At 37.9% G+C, this 21,359-nt stretch overlaps 1 protein-coding gene across 2 annotated transcripts; it reads left to right on the forward strand.

Moving 5' to 3' along the window:
• The first annotated feature begins 560 nt into the window (after positions 1-560).
• On the forward strand, positions 561-16,830 carry NDC1 (NDC1 transmembrane nucleoporin). 2 transcript variants are annotated; one of them, XR_003398919.1, is made up of 17 exons: positions 561-656; positions 1,001-1,175; positions 1,668-1,806; positions 3,213-3,321; positions 4,699-4,750; positions 5,366-5,498; positions 7,712-7,804; positions 9,091-9,172; positions 10,040-10,195; positions 11,278-11,532; positions 11,668-11,786; positions 12,033-12,083; positions 13,168-13,231; positions 14,437-14,537; positions 15,488-15,648; positions 15,970-16,234; positions 16,475-16,830. XR_003398919.1 is itself a non-coding variant. In XM_026853815.1 (16 exons), the coding sequence occupies exons 1-16, from the start codon at positions 605-607 to the stop codon at positions 16,536-16,538; spliced, it is 1,806 nt and encodes a 601-aa protein (XP_026709616.1). In that variant the 5' UTR covers positions 561-604; the 3' UTR covers positions 16,539-16,734. The 2 variants fall into 2 exon arrangements, 1 of the variants encoding a protein (XP_026709616.1); XM_026853815.1 differs by lacking the exon at positions 15,970-16,234 and having other exon boundaries at positions 16,475-16,734.
• Positions 16,831-21,359: the final 4,529 nt, after the last annotated feature.

Consider the following 21,359-nt stretch of genomic DNA (forward strand, 5'->3'; position numbering starts at 1 on the left):
GCTTTGAATCATAAGTGAAATTCCTGAAACAGCCGTTCAGTATGGTGAGAATAACTTTCCCTCGACTGCACACACAGAAAACTGAGGGATGTTTAGGTGAAAACTTGATGCCTTTGGTCATTTAGCTGCTCCAGGCAGAGAGACTTGATTTCTTTCTCCCTTTGAAAATACAAAAACCCCAAAGAACCAATCAAAAGTAATTTACTCTGTAAGGAATTTCTTACCTTTTAAGTGTAGCTGTATAGTTACAGCTTTTATTATGTGAAGGGAAGCTGTGTTAGTTGAGCCATAGTTTAATTCACTTTGAAAGTTTGTTTTTTTTTTCACTTATGAGGGTGTAAAATCGTTTCTGTGAAATTTAAATATGTTTTTATGCAGAAATACTATGCAGCTGGGCAGATCTGGTACGAGATTATAGAGTCTGTTGAACATTACTCCCCTTTATGCATTTACTGGATTATTGCTAACTGCTTAAATGTTCTTTTCTGTTATTTAACATGTCACTGTTGTGTTACTGCAATCTTCTGAGCAATATTTTTTTTTTTCAATTTTAGATTCTTTCAATGACTTATATACTTCCTATGTCATCTTTTGTATCCTCCTTATGTCTCTGGTGACACTAGTAATAAGCATCTTCAATGCTGAATTTTATGCAGGTGAGTTATGTAAATTGCTGAACTGTGATACCCAAGTTAAACAGGATGACCATTTAAAGAGATTTGTATCCACAGTCAGTGTACTTAACATTGGTAGATTTCTTTTTCAATTAATATAGACAATAAGCAAAGCTTATTTTGAAGTAAGTCATCCTAGATTACTGCTTACTTCATGGCTGAGACCCTCTTAGATGAGCTGCTTCATTGACTTCTTTATCATTTAGTGACTGATTCCAACTGGGAGAAGTTCTGTCATGACAAATTTTTTTTTTGTTGTTTACCTTTTTTAATGAAGGATTTTATTAGTAACAAATGAAAATTCACTTCTGGCTTTTTATTTACAGTTGTGCCCTCAATACCATGCTCTCGATTAGCACTGATAGGAAAAATTATTCACCCTCGGCAAGTTATCCATTCGGTTGTTCATGCTATAATGGGAATGTTGGTTGCTTGGTGCACTGCAGTTATGACCAAAGGGAAGTTCCAGTTTCTTGCTGTGTCCTGCACAACTTCAGAAAGGTAATTATTTGTGTGTGTTGAAGATAAGTTATGCAAAGAACTTCTATTGTAAAACATATTTACTCGTGGCTTCTTTCAAACAAAAATGTAAAATGTAAGCAGTATCAAGAATAAACATATGTTGATATCCTTCATTAAAGGATAGGAAATAGCCTCCTTTGCAAATATTACAAAGCACAGAGAAATAATTGAGCCAGAAAACCTAAATTGCCAGGATTCTTAAAGGAAATTTAAATGATGATAAATTGGTTGTCACGTGAACTAAGTTTTGGTTTTCTGATTAATGTGACATACTTCATAAATACCAGAAGCATCCTCATCCATAAATTACAAAAATAGATGGTGAGATACCTACTTTAGAAAAAACTTAGTGAGATACCATCGTACATAGATTGGGTAAGTAAAATCAAACTTCTGATTTGAACTTCCTAAGGCTAGAATGACTGTATTTTTTTTTTTAACTGGGAATTAATTCTAAGTTTGCTATTTTAGCCTAGATGATGCTCTTCCTCAGATGTGCCTGAATGAGTATCACCTCTTTTTTCTGCTTTCTGGAGCTTTCATGGGATACAGTTACAGTCTTTTGTATCTTATTAACAATATGAATTACTTGCCATTTCCAGTCATACAGGTAAGAGGTTTAAGCACCTTTGCAGAAAGACATGTCTAAGTAAAACAGCGATCAAAAAAGCTTTGATTGTTTATGGTTTTGTATATGACAGTAGCAGATGTCTGTTGTCATGCTTTCACTAATAGATGAAGCATACACTCATCGTTAGTTTTAAATGCCAGTAGTGTTCATCTTCCTCCTTCCTGCTCCGTTCCTTTCAAATGAACACAGAAATCTGGAATGCTGTGACTATAAAATTAACACTCCTCTAATGGATGTTAAAAGCTGGCTGAGGTGGACCATTGCAGCAAGTGAACTACAGGCAAGAGACAGTATACACAAGCTGGATGTTAACTCCTGGAATTGACAGCAAGGGTCACCTAAAAGCTAAAAATCTTGAGAGTAAAAAAAAAAACAAAAAAAACCAACCCAAACCAAACCCACCAACATATTAGCAGTTGTAACTGGGTACCAGCTCACTTAAAAGTCTAAATAGCATGTTAAATCTTGCTTAAAGCTCAACATCCGAAGCTTGTTTTATGTGTGTAGTGCTATGGAAACTGAAATTTCAGTAATTCCTTTAGAGGGGGCTCTAGCAGTTCTACAGAAATCTGTACCAGTACAAAATGGTGAGGTGTGGCTTGTGAAACATCATTTTAAAAAATATTTCTTCTCTTGCTGTAGCCTCACAGCAGATATCAACTTTGCATCATTCCCAGATTTACAAAGTCCAACCAGTTTGGTGTAGATACCAAAAGATATCTATAAACCAGGGTGGTTGTATTAGTGGGAAACATTTAAGTCATGACTGTTCAGTTTATCTGAAACCAAGCACCATTTTGGCAGTGCTGTGGTTATAGTATTTTTTAAAAATTCTATTATTTGAATATTGCTAATTCTTTTTTAAAAATGAAATTTAGTCAAGTAAGTAAATCACTTTGGTTTTATATGCATATAGGGTCAGGCGGGTTGCTTTAATTGTTTGGAAAGACATAATTTGTTTATATGGAGAAAGGCATCACTGTTACACTGGTTTTGCTGTTTGGAGGATTGTTATTCATTCTTGTTTGAATTTTCCCTACATTTTAATGGAACACTTCTAATGTAAATGAAATCTAGTAGATTAAACATGCCTTGTTTGGGGTTTTTTGTTTATTTTGCATTAGACAGCATTCTTTTAGTTTGTCCTCCTGTGTATAGAGTCAGTTTACTCCATCCTCCATATTCATACTGCTACAAGTAGGAAAAGAAGTGAGAACTAGAAAGGATTATAAAATGGAAGAGACTGGGAGAGTAAATAGCATAAATTAATTTTTTAATTCATCTTGACTTCAGGTTTTCAAATGCCTAGTCCTTTTTTTTTTTTTACCATCTCATTGATTTGTTTTGCATGAAGAATACTGAGCTATTTTTTTGTTTGTTTTTAGCAATACAAGTACTTACGGTTCAGAAGATCTTTGCTTCTTCTCATTAAACACAGTTGTGTGGAATCGCTATATTTTGTTAGAAACTTCTGTGTCGCATACTACTTTTTTGGTAAGAGTTCCTGAAATTCTCCTCCCTGCCCCCCTCCTTGTATTTTGAAAACTTTATTTTTAATCAGTCAGGCCTGTTATACTATTTTTCAGCCTTCCAGGTAACTAGCACATAGACTTGTTTAAACAAAAAAAGAGATTTGATGCCTCTCTAAAATAAAAAGAAAAGGCACAGGGTTTGTACAGCAAGCAGTATTTGTATGATGGCAATTCCTACAGCCTCACAGAAGTTTGTTTGGCATATGAGAAATGTCCCTTCTCCAAAGAGATTAACACCTTCAAGAATTTGTCTAGTGGATAACACTGTAAGATGATGACAATATTCTAAGGAGAAGGAAGTGGAGAACAATAATTTTCTAACTTGAAGTCTGTGTTTGGTCACTGTTCCAAAACATAAACTGTTGTCTCTGGTGATCTCTCCTGTGCAGGAAATCTTGTTGCAGGCAGCTGTGAAATAACTTGAATATAAGAGAGCTACCAAATTCTAATCAGCTGGTGGTTTACAAGTGTATATTTTCAAATCTGAAGCTTGAGGCCACTGTTTACATACCCATTTTAATTTGTTGCAAAAAGATTATAAATCTGAAAGCACAGTGCAATTAAAGCAAAATTGTGTTAGTCTGTAATTTATATTCCCCTTTTAAAAATATTCCCAAATATTTTTAAACATGGATAAACATCTCTGGGCATTACTTCACTATATGTAATGTTGCTGTGCTTTCACTATCTTTTAAGCAAAAATTAGTACGTTGAGTTTATTCTCAAGTGCACTTCATATTATTTGGAGGAAGCTGGGGAAACAAAGGCAGTGTGGTTCTCTCCCATATGAAAATGAAGTTCAGTCTTTAAAACAATGGTAAAAAGTCTGTGCTGAAGATGATTGCACTGGACTTTCTAAAAATCAGGAATTTTTTTATGTTATGGTTGTAATTATCCTCCTAAATGATGTCAAAACATGATAGAATTATTTCCACTTTATTTACATTAAGGAATGAATTAGAAGTATGGTGGTTCTAGATCAGTTTCCATTAAGTCTTTAAAAGTTGCCTGAGCTGTAGTGAAGGTTAAATTACTGTTAACCCTCTTGTTAGTGAAGAAACACAAAGAACTCGGTGCTGAGAAGCTAGCAGTAAGAGATGAGGTCTACATGTCTCAGTGTATAGTTGCTGGCCTGAAGCTTTTTTCATTCTCTTTTTTTTTTTTTTTTAAAGAAATAGAAAGACAAAAAACCCCCAAAGGCAGATTATTTTCTGGTGCACGTGTGTTACAAGACCAGTCTCTTGTCTATAGATGCATTCTACTTTTGTCTTTTGTTTGGCCTATTGTGTATGTGTTTTGCGGTGTCACATTTGTCACTTGTTTCTTTTTCATCCCATAGGTTATATCCCAAAAGTATGGATAAGTACCACAATGAATCTTCATCTAGACAGGTAGGTAGTACTTTGTGCTAAAAACTTGCAGGAGAACATTGCTGGCAGCTGCCTTTGCTGAAGAAGTCCAGCTTAGCAACTGGTTTTAGTAGGACTCGATTCCTTGCTTCCCCACACAGCATGTGGGTACTTCTGAAATGGAGCCAGAAGGAACCAACATCCCCTTGTAGGAACCATCTTGTAGACAGTCATTAAGAAATCCTCTCTGTTTCCTTCATCTCTCTAAGTCTCTAAAGTATTAGAAAGGCCAATCTCTCCAAATTACATACATGTGTTTTACCTGCTTTTTTGTGGGGGATTTTTTGGGGGAGGGGACATATCTTTGTCTGCCATTTGTTTTAAAATAGGGAAGCAGGAGTCTTAGTACCTTAATTGGCTGAAACTGTAATCATTGTTATTTATTTCATATTTATTTTCCTTAATTTCCTTAATTTTTCTTCATTTTATCACAGTTACTGAAAAACTAAAAAACTGGTATCTCAAACATCTTGAAGAAATTGCTTTTGAAAAAAAAAAAAAAAAAAGCCACTTTATTCTTGCAGTTGTTACTACTATAATAGCTGACTATAGACATCTTCCATAATAAAAATATTTTCTCGGTTGTTTTATTTGCAGTGAATTGCATCCTCTTGACTCTTTGACTGGTTTATTGGATATCTCCCTGTTTTACCATGCCTGGTTGTGTGGCGTGTTTCTTCTGATTACCTGGTACATTGCATGGTTACTCTTCAAAATACATGCCACAGAGGTTAGTACTGAGTGACAGTGCTAAAGGTATAACATCAGTGTTTCACAGATACTACTTTCTTTTCAAAAGCAGTTTTACTAGGAAAGAACTTACGCTGAGTTCTTGAATTTTCAAAGCGTGCACTACAGATGGTATCTGATAACTGAACAGTTGATAGGGGCCTGGGCATTAACTGACTTTCCCTTTCTCTCCTTATAGCAAGACAGCCTGTGCTGTTTACAAAATTAACGCTTTGTTATTTCTACCTCCTCTTCTTACTCCTCTACTTCTGTTTCTGTGTCCCCCTTCTGTTTGTATATGATGCTAAAGGTGTGCAGGTGCTGTTGGGGCCACCCTAACAAAGAACCACTTTGTGCTTCGCGGAGTCTGCGCCTTGTTCTTTGTCATCCTTAGGTGTAAAGAGAGATGAGCTGGTGCAGCACCCATGTGTGTCTGGCAGAGCTTACTGCATGGTCTCTGCATGTGTTTCCATGCAATGATTTTGTATTTGAATGTGAAACTATCTAAAGACTTGTGACAAATAGCTACAGGTTATGTGGAAAAATAATGTCTGGAAACTGTATAGCTTTCAATCCAATTTTACCATAGGAAAGAGAACAAAATGCTGATAATTTTCTGTGAGCTAAGCTCTAGAAATCTCAAATTCAAGCAAACCATCAAAGTGCAGAGTTCTCCAAAGCAGAGACATGTTAATCTAATTCAGACTGTAGTATTAAAATAGACTTTAAGCAATCCTGGGAATTAAGACACTTGTGCTTTTTCATTCAATCATTAAGTTACAAATTAATATGGCTAAAAAAAGACCATATGTAATTAATTGTATTAGAATAAATGTGAGACCATGATTGAAGAAGGGGGGGAGAAAGTCTTGCCAACAAAGAATCAGAGAAGACTTGATCTTTGTTGATAAATCCAGGTATTTCTTTGTAGGAATACAGAGGCAAAAATTGTTCATCTAAGTTTTTTTGTTTAGACTGCAGATTAGTAGGGGAAAAAAGAAAAGCTTAAGAGTGTTTTGCCAGGAATTAAGGGATGAAATGGCATAGGGTACTTGTTGGAGTGTTAGCTTTAATTAAAAAGGTCTAGTTGTTATGACTGCATGGAGAAAAGGTTAACAGTGAATCCAGCATAACTGGTGTAATGATGTGCCAGTCTGTAGACAGCTCCAGCAACAGCTCTGAAGTGTGAACAACCTATTTGAAAGGATAACACTGTGTGTCAATGTCTGTAATTACTGTATTGCTTATGAAACTTTGGAAGACAAAAGAAACATCCAGCTGTGAAGATGTAAAATGGACCTTGCCCTTTTGGCTGTTCAACAAGATTATTATTATTTTTTTTTTTATCCACATGATTTTTTTTATGAGCTAAAAAGTTTCCAAAGCTGTTTGTAAATATTTGCATAGTGTTAACTGAAAAGTCAGGAAAGAAATTGTAAACTTAGTCCCCATTAAGTCACTTTATTAACACTTTGAAAGCAATTTCTACCTTAAGATTTCAATTTTTTGCGGTTGGAAACAGAGAAGAATAAAGCTATGATACATAAAATGAGTGCAGTAACACAAAACTGACGGGTAATCTGTGTCCAAACTGGTCCATGTTAAATAGCATTAAAAAGATGTAATGTTTGACACAATTTAAGCACTGCTACTTACATCTTAAATGTGGTACTTGCAAGAACAGAAATTCTATTAAAACACGGAATGTGAAAAATCATGATGATAAAAATAAGAATTCATTAGTTTATCAGTGAAACAGTGCAAAAGAAGAATTAAAAAAATACTTTATTTGGTAAAAGAACCATCAGTTCTTCACCAGAGTGGTTACACTGTTGAAGATGAACATTACAGTTCTGATTTCAGTCTTGTTTCCGAATATTGTGTTGCTAGTTTTTCCTAGGTATGTGGTTAGAGGAATTTCTTTTTATAATGATGAGTTCATAGCCCCTAGCTATGAATTATATGCGTACGTGGAAGGCATTTGAACATAAAAATACCTGGATTTTCTAAGATTTCACAATTTTAGACCTAAGGACTAAGATGGTTTTGTTTCAATGTTAGAAATTTTAGGCTATTTTACAGTAAGTTGAAGCAAAGCGGTATGTGCTTTTGTAGTTTATCATTCATCTGAGAAGTAACAGCTCGGGTGTTGTCTTTCATAAGGTTTTCTTCTCTTTTGCTCTGTATAACACATCTTCTGATGTTTCTATTTAGACACATCATTTTCCTGTCCAGCCAACTTTTGCTGAGGAGACAGACCAGTGCCTGCCTAAAATCTTAAACAGCAATCCTCCCTTAATTATAAAGGTAATTGAATGCCCACCGTTTTCCCAGCTAGGTGCGTGCTGACGTGTTTCTTAAAGCATTGCAATCAGATCTTCTAGGTACCGGTTCTTTTCAGTGAGGTTGAATTCTTCCAAAAGCTGCCTGGGAACACTCAAGGACACAGTAACACTGAATGGGAGAAAATTTGTTTAGTGGTGACACCTGGTGGTGCTTAGCACGCTGTTGCTTTAAGCTGAAGACAGACTCATTTAATTGGAGGCAAGATTTATTTGTCTGCAGCATGTTAATGTGTACTGATGCAAAAATAACAGGTTAGTGACATTCAGGGGTTTTTTAACTCTTTCAGCTCTGAGTCTTATCAGATAAGCAAGCATTTTGTCAAACCTTTGTACACTATTAACGCTTTGTCCCTGCTATTTATATTTGACTTATCTGTCTCTCTTGAAATTCTGTTCTCTCTTGAAATTAAAAAAATATTTCCATATTTATGTTGGAAGTTGGGTTTATTTTTTTTTAAAAGACGATACTAAAAAGCTACATAAAATCTGCTATTAAAGAAGAGTAGTTTTGGTCTGACTACAGTAATCATTAATGGGATTTACTGATTATAGTACTTAGAAATTGGAGACCTCATATAAGAAATACTAGGTAAATAAATATATCTTCCTGCACATGTAAAATCCACATTTACTGATTTTACAGATCTGTGGTAAGACTGGAGATAATAATGGGCTGCAATCCACTTGAATAATTTTTTAACCTTTGCTGCTTTATCAAAGGATGGGTAGGGAAGTGTTGAGCACAGCACGGTTAAAGGTAGAGAAAGTTTAATTGTAATTTCAGCCATTACTAAGGTGTCTTATTTATAATTAGATCTTGCATAGTGTGAGATACCTGGTTATTTTTGGTTTGCCATATTAACTACTTAATCACATAAAAAAGCAGTATCGGGTCTGGTACCATATGTCACACTGTGTAGTTTAGCTCTGGCTTGCAAAACTAGTCCTTTCCTTAGACTTTCTTGTGTTTTAGTCTCTTTCTGTCTGAGCTGTTAGCTGTTAAGATAAAAAATAGCATTAGATCTTTAACTCCAGAGAAATGACATACCTGAAGCTCTTACCAACTCAGCAGCCCTGTCCAGAGTGGTTCTAGGCATGTGTGCAGTCCTTTGCCTTCTTTCTTCTGTTACGTGGCTGGGTTTAGTCTGTGTGAACTCATTCTTTGGTAGGGATTGCTTTTGCATAGAGAACTGCATTTTTAAGGAAATATGTTGGACTTTGTATGCACTAAAACGTTTTCCTTTGTAGTTTTTAGCCTTACAAGACTTGATGTTACTTTCGCAATATTCTCCTGTTCGACGACAGGAAGTCTTCAGCCTTAGTCAGCCAGGTAATTATAAAAACTATTTCATAATGATTTTTTTTTTAAATAAAAGTGCTAGTCAAATGCTTTTAGAAGTTATTTAATGCTATTACACATGCTACATAATCCAGAAGGCCTCATAAGTAGAAGTATCCCTATGATGCCTTTTCCAAGAGGAGGCTTAATTATTGTTTTATCTACTAAACTGGACAAATTCTTGTGCCTGTTGTCTGATTTAAATGACAACTATGAGGTCTTAGGGTATTGAAAGTAAGGTCCTCTTGACATCACCAGTTAAATAGCCCAAACTGAATAATCTAAGGGATGGGTATGAAAGCCTAATGTTGAGATGTGAACGAGGTGAAATCAAGGATAAATAGTGAATTACCACTAGAGTTGTTAAAGCAAACAATGGCTATAATTTCAACTAGTGTTCAAGCCTCTTGCTACATACAAAGATATGGTAGAGAAAATCAGTTAAAACTGCTTGGAAGCCTTCAGGAACTTTTTGTTACACCTCACCAGGAATTCTAGTGTTTGTACTACTTCAGGACTGTTTGCCATCACCACTGTTTTTACTTTGTTTATTTTAGTTGTTCAGTAATTTCAGATGGCCAAACTGCCTATGTTTCCTGCTTGTTTAGCAGGTTTCACTAAAGTCTTTTTAGAATTATCCACTGACAGGAGGATAGAATCTGTCCATGTTTTCATCTTCCTCTCAAAACAAATAAACTGTCACAGTGAAGATGCACTGTGTCTTTTTAGAAATGGAGTGGTACTCTAATCTCTGAAGCTTATGCTGAGAGCACATGGGCACTGTCAGAACAGATAGAAGGATGAGCCATCTGGGTTAAACATACCTACTGCAGTTCCTTTTTGTGTGCATACTGCTAGGTGGGCACCCGCACAACTGGACTGCAATATCAAGGGAGTGTTTGAGTCTTCTGAGCGATCTGACCCAGAGGCTGATCGCACAGCAGGAAGCTGCAGCAGCAAATGGGAGAGTGAAGCAGCCAGCAGGAGAGCTGAAAGTATCTCCACAGACTCCAGGTGCGTGAGGAAATGCTCGTACTAGTTTGTAAAGCATGGAACTACCAGCAGATTACATAGGTGCATTAGTCTCAATTAAGCTGTATGGGGAAAATGAGTCGCGCGGTTCCCTGCAAATAAATGCAAACAAAAAAAAGTCTCCCCCAATTACATTTTAGGTATGCTTGTTGAAATAGTCCCAAAATAACTAGAAAACCTGGAAAGATTATGTTTACTCTGTTTACTTTGCATGATGTTATGTTCCATATAGTATTTTTTCCACACGTGCATGAATTAAGAAAGTCTAATTGCAGTTTTATTGAGTGGTTCAACCTAGTACAGGGAGAACTTGAGTCTTGCCAAGAGATGCTTTGTAATTTTCATAGCTGCTCTTATAATTAGTTCAAGATGGTAAAATTAGGGTTTTTTTTGGTGTTGTGGGGACTTTGGATATGTTTGTGTGATTCACTAATATCCCTGTAGAATAAGAAAAGCCAGTCTGACTCTGGAGCTGTGTGCAGCCTGCAAGCATTTCAGGTGTTTTGCATGCCAGACTTAGGCATTGTTCCTGGCAGCAGAGCTGTATTAGCACGAGGGGTGCCAGGTAATTGAATCCCTTGGCATCAATGCCTTGGATACAAGTGCCCTGGGAACAGCGGGGGACGGTTAGTATCTTGGAGGTGAATTTCTTCTGCTGTTCCTTGGATTTTGAGACTGACATGTCTTTTCTTATGCACCAAGCAGAATCATAAAGAATTGCCATTCTTCTGTAGGTAGCCTTTTTTCTAGTACTTAATCCTAAAAGCACACTTCTTGTCGGTATATACCAGGGTGTGGTAATGCTAGCTAGCAAAGGGAGAAAAATAAATACATTCACAGGAATCCTTCTCATCACTTGCTGTTCTTAAACTGATGAACTTTTAAAACACTTCATGCTCGTGTAGATGTGTACTTCTGTGCAAAAACCACAGGGGAAACAATGTCCCTTAATAAAAGTTCTAATAATAGAGAGGTTGTTGAAACAGCGATCAAATAACAAGCTCACCTCTTATTTCATATGTGGCAGCCTGTTTGTCTTCATGCAGTGTGTTCTTTGTCATCAGGAGCCGTGGTGAGAGAAGACATGGCTTTCCAGTCACCGAGGTCTAACATCATTCCCAGAGCCTCCATGTCTTCACTGGTTAAACCATCCCTTACGCCTTTAAAGACATTGTCTGGGTCTGACGTTGGTTCGCCTCTTAGCTCACCTTCTTTAAATTGCAAGATGGGAATTCTGGGTGTAAACTCTCCTTGGCATGTATCAGTCCAAAGTCCTCAAGTTACGCGAAGGGGACCAAAGTTGTGGACGTCAGATTCAGGTAGAGATTATTTTCCACACCACTGTTTTTAGCCTTGTAATCATAAGTGTAATAGTCAGGTCATTAGAGATCTGTATCTTAAGGATTGACGTGACAGGAACCAGTTTTTCTGAAGATATTGTATTTCTCTTGTAGATCTGCAAATGAATGGTTCCCACCAGAAATCTTCCCCAGTGGTCTCTGCTGCAAGAGTTGGCAGTGAAGTGGTACAGCCAAGATTTATTTACACGTGGCTTCAGAACAAGCAAGAACAGGTAGAGTAAAACTTGCAGTACAGATCAGTTACAGCCCGTGCACCTTAGGTGTTCTCTCTTCTGGAAGAACTTTCAATTCTTTTTTTAAAGAATACTTCCTTCTCCAATTAGCTGACATAACAAAAGTCTTTCCCCCCACCCTCCAATCTCTTTTATACTGTGAGAAGATGGTAAGGTTGGGGAGGGCCAACTGTGCACACCTTAGATAAACACAGATGATATTTGTAATCTTTTGTTTCTTTTCAGATAAAAAATTTCTTGGCAAAACGAGTGCTGATAATGTATTTCTTCAGCAAGGTAATCATGATCTTATGTTTTGTGACTGAGCAGCAGGGACTAGAAATAGATGAGCATATGAATAGTGCTGTGGTGCTGTGTACCTTTTGCATATAGTAACAGTTTAAAAACCATCTTTTTAATCTAAAGGTTTCCACAAGCACAACTTTGTACTTACTGTGAATTTCATAGCAGGATTATTATTCCATACCTGCATAAGAAAGAATAATAATAATAAGAATACTTGTTTAAACTCTCCTGATTGTAAACTGCATTTTGCATAAACCATCACATACTAGTAAAACTCAACTGAGAACTTAAATGCAGTTGTTTTGGTGTACTAACTGTAAGGTGACACGGCTTCTAGTTAATTTTAAAATTCAGTTAACTGCGTTTTGTTAAGTCAGTGTACCAAGTAAATTCTTCATAGTTTTCTTTTGTGGGAGAAGTAGTAGTTAAAACGTTGAGAATTTCTCCTTACAAAATACCAGTACTAAAATTACTGAAACTTTTCAGGTGAATTTGAACACTTTAAGCTTTCATAGTGTTTGCACAAAAACCCCAATGGGGTATTTCTCTTAGCATAATTGAACAATAATTCAGTTACGTTTTACAAAAGCATCCCCCTCTAATTTAGGTTGTTATTTTTCAGGGGTTTCAAATATTTCCTGCAAGTAGAGATCACATTTTTGTATGCAGATCTCTATGTGATACAGTGGTTTATGCTTAAATGTACAGTAGTGTTTTCTGATCAGTTGTAGACTGGAGTGGAGACTGAAGCAAGCAAAGTCATGGAATAGTCATGGGGGAATTGTATTGCCCATTTAGCCCCACTAACCCCCATTAGCTAGCCCCACTAGCTAGTTAATACGCTTTTTTTTTTTAAAGTCCCGATTATAGATACAGATTTGTGGGCAGCTCCTGTCCAAAAATAATTTGTGTCTTAAAAGATTGCTCTGGCTATTCCCTGAGATCAATCAGCCTTGAAGGTCTTTTCCAAGATGAGGGACATTACCCTATCAAATGTGTAATACCTTAATTGAAACCTGCAATTTCGGTGATATTATTTATGAAGTGCCCTCAGAGTGCTTTGATTTGTTCTCAGCACCCAGAAGCCTCCATCCAAGCTGTCTTCTCTGATGCCCAAATGCACATCTGGGCTTTGGAAGGTAAGAAGCAGTTTATATACCTGAGTGATCTATTCTTTTGGCTCATGGAACTACAACAGCTAAAAGGATCCGATTCCAGGTTTCTGGGGCTCTGTGCTTTGTAAATGTAACAGAAGAAAAATCTTTTAATCTATTTTCACAAAAAGCTGACTGCATTTCAGATACCAAATGAATAAAGCTCTACTTCACTTGCTAGTTTTGAGATCCTGTGGAAGATCTCTTAGTTTATGTTCTGTAGAGGTTTGGTAGAAATTCCTAAACTCGGTTTCTGTTGCTTCTCTACTGTGTGTACCCATGTATCACTTTTGCTTTTTTTTTTTTTTTTCTAGTAACAGATTTATTATGTCGTTTTACAACAGCTTTTCTGACTAAAGGCTCTGAGTCTTTCTCTGTTAATCACAGAAAGTTGAGGGAGGGAGGCACTCAGGTAGTAACTTAAATAAATGGGAAAAGATGGTCTGCAGAGAATTAAAAGAACAATGACAGTATGAGGTTGTGCTATGAGATTTTCTTGTTTCTTTCAAACTCATGAGCAAATACCGGTATTGATAGAATCTTTTGTTAGATTTGGCTGTGCAAAAGTTCATCTTTTTCCTAGGTTATGTTTTATGGGCAGATAATGCCATACTGCGTCAGGCTGAAGGTGATGGGTTGGTGAGTCAGGAGAAATGAATCACACATGCATTTGGCAGAAAAGCAGAAGATACCATTTGTGTTTTAACTAAGGGCAGAGCACTAGGCTGTAATTAAAAAAAAATATGATAAATAAACTGAGACGGGATTTAAAGCTACATCAAGGTTTCCCTCAAGTAGTAGAGATTTCTCCTCATACAAGCAGAACAAAGGAAGTTAAGTGATCTGGAAATGTTGTTTATGGCTAAAAGAATTGTGAAATAGGTCCTGTCTCTTGGTTGATGTCAGGTACAGCTCTGATCAGGAGCCAATGCTTTTTTAAAATTTATATACAATCTCTTTTGCCTTATCAACCTCAAACTGTTGTACACCTGTCAAACCAGTGAGTGGTTTAGTTCTGAAGCAAGCCAAAGCTGAGGTAACTTGTCATCTGGCTGCAGTAAGTCCTGAAGAATTCCGTCACACTAGTAGAATTGTCAGGCAAAACCATGATCTTTGTTAATGCTTCAGAAGCTGAGAATCCAGTAATTATAGCAAACTTCTTCTTTTTTTTTTTTTTTTTTTTTTTAAAGGTCTGTCTCATTTGGTAGCAGCTTCCTTTACTGAAGACCAGTTTGGAGTTGTCCAAACCACACTGCCAGCTATCCTGAATACTTTACTGACTCTTCAGGAGGTAAAAACTGTTAACTTTTCCTTACTGCAGAACAAATTTAGGAGAAGAGAAACAGTTTTGTTAACTTTATATTTTGACTTTGCTGATCAGTCATAACAATTCAGGTTGTTACCACTGTAACAACTCCTCTGCAATTAATCTAAACAAAACAGCTTGTTGCCACTATGTGCATTATGAAACAGCTGAATAAAAACCTTGTTAGTTTTTTAAAATGTAGAAGTAGAAAACATGTTTTAAATAGAATGTTTCATTTTAAAAAGAAAGCTATTATGTGCTCAGTTAAAGACTTTTTTCAGGGATGCAATTATAATACTATATTTTATTCATAGTTAGGATTTAATCTTTATTTGGCTGTGCACAATTCCTCATGCAACCTGGAGCACTTGGAGACATTGCAAATCACAGGAGATAAGATCTTTGTTGTTTCTCTACTAAAGCTAAGACATTACTCTCAAATTGCTGATGTTTGTGTAATGTGTATTTCAAAAAAATCCAGATTTGTTTCCCAGACTATGTGTGTCCTACTGCCGTAATCATTTTATACTGCCTTAATGGTGATTATTGAAAAGAATTCAGAAGTTATCGAAGTTCTTTAGTGTAAGTCATCTGTTCTAAGAATGGGCACTGGGGTGGGAGGGACCCCCAATACCCTTGTTTCTGAAAGAAACAAATTCATAATACAGGACAGGATTGAACTTCTACTGCAGTGTGTGTTGTGCTTAGCATTTAAGACTCATTAACAGAGAATCTTATTTCATAGAACTTAGTTCTGGGTTCATGTTGATGGCCAGGAAATGGGAGGTCAAGCTGAGTCTCCAATACATGTTTGTGTGTCTTGGTGGGATTTCTGAACTTGTGCTTTTGTTTTGCTTTGACATAAACCTGTTGCTAGTTAAATTATGAAATAATTGAACAGTTGAAACAAGTTTGTTTATGCTTTTCTCAATCAGGTTGTAGATAGATATTTCAAACTGCCTCATGTTTCTAGCAAGCCCCCCAGGATTTCAGGAAGTCTGGTGGATACATCCTACAAAACGCTACGATTTGCACTTAGAGCTTCTCTGAAAACAGCACTATACCGGATAACTACTGTCTTTGGGGAGCACTTAAAGTAAGAACTTTTTCATGTTTGCTCACTTAGTAAATTTAGTTTTAATTAATGTCATTGTAGGACCTGTGAAGGGTCAGAAATCCCGTTGGGTCATTACTCTAGCATGGTATTTTAGTATTTTTTATTATTTTGGAACCTTAAAAAATTCTTGTGCAGATATATGGTCCCCCGTAGAAACTTGTTATTCATAGATTTCTGGGCAATCTTTTTGAGTGACTTTTCATGAACTCTTTAGAAGCAGTCCATGAATACCACACTTTTATTAAATCTTAGCTGTTGAAAAGAAAGTAAATCAACTAGAGACAATTGTCTGTTCTTTAGGGTGAGAATCCTGTGAAGAATCCAAATAATCAGATTCCCTTGCTGCTTGGTTGTCTGATGGTTCTTTCTCAGCTACTGTTGCAGCAGGCAGACTCTCTAAATAAGTGGGACTGAAACTTCCTGCAGTATCTGCCCATCTTTCCCTGTGGGGATGAAATGTCACTTGGTTTGGAAGTGCCCGATGTACAGGAGAGATCATTTTAAGAGATTCTTTCTTACCTCAATCATTCTTGCAAGTTAAACAATTGCTTGTGTGTGTTTAAAGGTAAGGAAATAGGCTAGGTTTCTTGGGACAAGTGTCTCTTAGTAGTAGAAACTGAGGTTAAGAGTGAGAGTTTTAAGGGTTAATATACGTTTTTGTCTTGGAATGTAGGTTTCTCATACAGCTGGGTTTTCTAAAATTTAGCTTCAGTGTAATTGTTGATTTCAATGTTTTGGCATGGGGCTTTTTGTGGTGTATTACATTTAATGCAAAAATCTTATGTTCTGCATTTGTTGTTTTTAGTGCAGTGCAAGTGTCTACAGAACATAAGAAAAGACTTCAGCAATTCTTGGAATACAAAGAATAAATAGCAGATTTTGATGCAGCTATGGTTGTTTTTTTCCAACACTTGGTAAGAAGAAATTGGGACTGATGAGCCTTTTTATCTTGGCTTTTTGGAAAAGCATATGGAAGTACAAGTCAGAACAAAACTCTTAAAACTGTAGAAGAGCTCTTTTGGGTTTGGATTATCTTTTGTATAATAAAGCCTTTTTTAAAATTCATCTTGCTGCCTTTTAATATCACTTACAAATGAGTAAGTGTCAGTTCTTATTTTATGTAAGATTGACATTTGAGATTATCAGAGTTACTTTGCCACTCAGATTCTTCACTGTATTTCATGATATATTTTTCCCTACCCTTTTCTGTTAAAGGGCTGAGTAGAGATTTACACAGATACTTAGTGTGCTTAAGGGTTTCATAAATCTAGTTGATAACACTTTTAGTGCAGATGAAGTGTGTACTTTAAGAGTAGGAAACAGATGTGCCCAGGAATAAAACATGCTACTCTTCTGTAAGATGGAAATACTCCTTCAGAGTAAAATGGGTGTGCAGAAAGGCATTGTTAAGGCACAAATACTGCTTGGAAAGCTAGCAGCTTGGATTTTATCTTTAAGGTGACCTAGGAAACTAAGTTCTGATCTATGCTGAAATGTAGAGGAAACATTACTGCATTTAGTAAAACTCCCAAGCAATGACATTGTGAATTAAAGTTTAGATGAACAGCTTTCTGTTAAGAGGGATAATAAGGATGTTTGCAGAATATCCAACTTTTTGAAAATAATATACATTATGGGTAGCTTCTGGTGAAAAATACAACTTTTTAGAAGCATTTTTTAACGCTTTTTATCTGGAAGTAAATCTGTCTAAAGTGTTTGAAAGTGAACTACTCGTTTTTTAAACTGACCTCACTGTGATATCTACGCTAGAAAACATGTATGGAGTATGGAGAGCTTAGATATAGCTGCAGTACCTTACTGTCTATTCCATGGTCTTGCAGATGAATTTAGTGTGATAAGGAGAAACAAAATCTGGATGGTTTTCCTTATGTTCTCTTCGGTGCTGTTAGTCCTGTGGGGGTTGTTTTGTGTTAGAGGACCTAAGATCTGGAGGTGGCCATGGTGTCAGTTATGTTGGTGTGATGAAATGAGCAGCTGATAGTGAGTGGTTGTGTAGTAATTATTTGGGGGGTCTGTAAGATTTGGCTAAAAGAGAAAACCCCACATGTACCATGAGACTTGCATATTGCTTTCCTCAGCAGAGAGACATAATTTTCTTGTAGTGCAGACACTGTGTGTGTTAGATTTGATGGGGGAAATTAGAACAGTATCATTCCTTCTGCACTGAGATGGCTTACAGCAAACACTGTAAGTTGATGGACAGCCTTTCATTGTATTTAAAGGTTAAGCACAAAGTCTTTTAAAGCTTCCCCAAGCTTAACTTCTACCACAGGTTTAACCATTATGTCAAAGCCTCTTGCCTGCTTGGCTTATTAAATAATTTAATTTGCTTATTTTCTGGTATTGCAGTGTGCATCTGGAGTTAAAATGGTGCTTTAGCTAGTACCTCAGGTGTAATGGTTGACTCAAATACTTCAGCCTAAAGTTTCAAATAAAATTTGCATTTAAACAGGTGCAGAATATTATTGTTTTTATTGCTCTGGTATTTTCTGCAACACTCCCACAACTATAAGCTGTAAATTGTAATTAACAGTGTTATGGCTGTCAGCAGCAGGCTTAAAACGTAGGCTGCTTTGTGATGCCAGAGTGCTTGAGGTCTGTCCTTCTTGTGTTGCACATGACATCTGCTAATGTGCGTGTGATTCATGGCATTCTCTGTGTATGAGAGAAGAGCTTTCAAAAGCTGATTGCTCTGTGGTTTCTTTAAAAGCCTTCAGTTCTTAAAGAGCTGTAGACCTTTTTTTTTTTTTTTTTCCCAAACCTTTACTTAAAAGTGCATCTTTAACAGTATCTCATGCTCATGAATGAAAGTGTACAAGAATATAAATGTATGTTGGGTGCCCTCGAAGATGTGGTAACTGGCTCACACAGAGATAACATCTTTCTAGTTTTGGCTTTGGGAATAATTATATTCCTCTGACAAACTGCTGGTGTTTCAAGTCCTTTTTATATACTTCTGTCTTAACATAATTTGTCTGTGAAGCCTCTGTGAGGTATGGGAAGAGTCTCTTGAGTTCATTTCTGCATTCTGGGTAATGAGAGAAAAAAATAAAGCCTTTTTACAGTTGGTTTCTATGTAACTGCAGTTAAATTGGATCCCTCAAGCCTGATAATATTTCTCATCTGTTTAATCATATCAAAGCTGAGCTGCATCTTCTTGCTGGATTGCCTACTGAATGCACAAGTGAAACTGATAGCATTTGGTTTGATTGCTGTTCCGGTAACCTTGCGAACCGCCTGCCTCTCCCTACAGGTTACCTGTAGTCAAGATTATCTGAAATTATTTCCACTGCAGCTGCACAAAGGTACGCAGTTGATGGTTTAGATCTGTTTTCCTGTTAAAATGGAGTAACAAAATATATGCTTTAGCTCTTAAGCAATCTCTTATTAATCTCAAAAAAAACCAACCAACCAACCCACCCTATCTTGCTTCATTTTCTGAGATATAACTTCAATAATTCAAACTGGGTGGATAAATGCAGTGGCCCTAGTCCTTGAAACTTCTGCAGACTGCTGTATCCAAGGGAGCCAGGCAGGACTTGCTCCTTCAGGAGGAGCACTTTGCCACTTTGGAGAATTGTCTCGATGCCAGTTGCAGCTCAGGGCCTGAATGCACCCTTGAAATGAAGTGGTTTCGATTCTGTCGCTGCTTACTTTGAACAGAAGCTGCACTGTGTGTACTGTGCTTGGCGTCTTGAGGCCTTAAGCAGCCATCTTCCCACCTACCCAGGGACACGTATGGCTCGGGGGGCAAGGCAAACGCCCCTGCACATGCATCCAGCTGCAACTGTGGAAGTATCGGTCTCCTGCTGATGGATTTGCTGGTACGTGTTCAGTCACAGGCAAGTCGTGCAGTCGGTGGGCTACGTGCTCACCAGACCTCCCCCCAGCTAGCAGAACTGGCCACGTACGGGATCTGATGCTCTGCGGGGGGGAGGGCCTGACACTTTTGGGGGGTTGGGTGTATGTGGATCCATATGAGGTGGCCCCAGGAGCACCCTCAGCTGTGGGGGTGCTTCGTGCCACGTGCAGTGTGGGGTGGAAGCCTGCGGCGCTCTGCATGTTCGGGCAGGCATTTCATAGCTGCAGGGCTTCACACGCTGATGGCAAGCATGCTCCCACCACTCCCATCACCACCTTTCTACAAAAATGAAAGAAAAAGATGAAGGTCTGGATGGAATCATCGCAGATACTGCAAGTTGAGAACCCTCCCCACTACCCACACACTCTCCTCCCCCTGTGGTCTTGATATCTTCCATCACTGGTACTGTGTTAACATACTTACCATGTGGATCAAATGCACTTGGGTGCTGTGGACATACCTGGAATGTGGTTTGCCAGGCTCTTGTGTTGTAAGGGGATGTTCTCGCATCAGAATATTGCTTCCCCTTGCTGCAGACTCATAGTAGGGATTTGCATCTGGCATATCAGCTGTGGACAAACCTGTAGTATAAACAAACTGCAGCTCCCTTGTGTCTGAGAAAACAGCCTGAGAGAGAGCAAAACCTACACCATACTCTGATTTCAGAAGACAAAAAATAAATTAGGGAAGACCTCACCTTTCTGCCCCTGCAAAAATCTTGGGACTACAGTAGAGCTAGTCAGTCAAGAGATAGATGAAGGTGGTGTCCCTGGAGCCTGTCATGAGATCAAAACACAAATGCAAGGGGGAATAGTTCCCTGGTGGCCTGCTGGATATGCTAGCTGATTCTTCTAACAGCTGGTGATGGCATAGTTCTCTTGTTTTTTTTTTTCTTTTTTTTTTTAATCCCCCTAAAGAGTCAGTTCCTGAAGTAGGAAGAATTTCAGAGAAAACCGTGGCCTAAGAAGTACGGGTATGTGCTCATGCAACCATCAGAGGAACCAAGTGCTGGGTAAATAGTGATCTCTTCATCCCCTGCCCCAAATCCCCCAAAATACAGGCCTTGTCTTTTGCTTCTTGAATAACTCAACTTTTAAATCTAACTGCTAAAACAGCAATGCTGGGGTGAGGTGTTGTATTTAACTGAATCTTGTCTAAAAAAGTATGGCAAGAGCCCTGGAGTCAATTTTGAAGAAACTGGGATTGGAAATATATAGCCTCCTGCAAGTCAAAGCTTGTTACAGGTTACGTGTAAGCATCATTCTCCACTTGCTCAGCAAGCTTCAGCTGTGGGCTTACTAATATTAGATGTTTCAGATCAAGAGGCAGGCTGGGTGGCTACCTTCAGGGCAAGCTTTGCTGATGGGGTGGATGGGGCACCAGCTTTGTAAACCGCTGGGTTCTGGGTCTGTTTTCCAGCAGGGGCCACTGCTCAAAGCAAGTTTGTGGAAACACCAGGCTGCAGACCTTGTCAGGGGTGGTACAGAGTGTGGGGTTGAGCACAGGGCTGCAGCCTAGAGTTAGGTACTCAGGGGGCTGCTGCCTTTGCAGACCCTGGCAGTCAGGTCTGGGGAAGTCTTTATCAGCAACCAGAGTGTGGTAGGAAAGCCCAGTCTTGTAAGCAGTGCAGGTTGAACACTGCCAGGGAGGCTTGCCCTTACCACAGAGATCCCGTGCAGCGCTTCAGCTCTTCACAGGTGGCCACTCCTTGCAAGTCTCCCAGTTTCTGTAGACTGTTTGGGACACCAAGGCCTGAGTTTAACTGATGGAACTCGAAATGTGCTCTACTGTATACAATGATGGGAAA

Source organism: Athene cunicularia (assembly GCF_003259725.1).
Source record: "Athene cunicularia isolate RWA chromosome 8 unlocalized genomic scaffold, athCun1 chr8_part1, whole genome shotgun sequence".
Lineage (NCBI taxonomy): Eukaryota > Metazoa > Chordata > Aves > Strigiformes > Strigidae > Athene > Athene cunicularia.

Coding starts and splice junctions, on each gene's coding strand:
- NDC1 (XM_026853815.1), top strand. CDS start 605: ATGTCTCTGGTGACACTAGTAATAAGCATCTTCAATGCTGAATTTTAT. Junction 1,807..3,212: donor TGCCATTTCCAGTCATACAG/GTAAGAGGTTTA, acceptor GTTTGTTTTTAG/CAATACAAGTACTTACGGTT. Junction 4,751..5,365: donor ATGAATCTTCATCTAGACAG/GTAGGTAGTACT, acceptor TTTTATTTGCAG/TGAATTGCATCCTCTTGACT.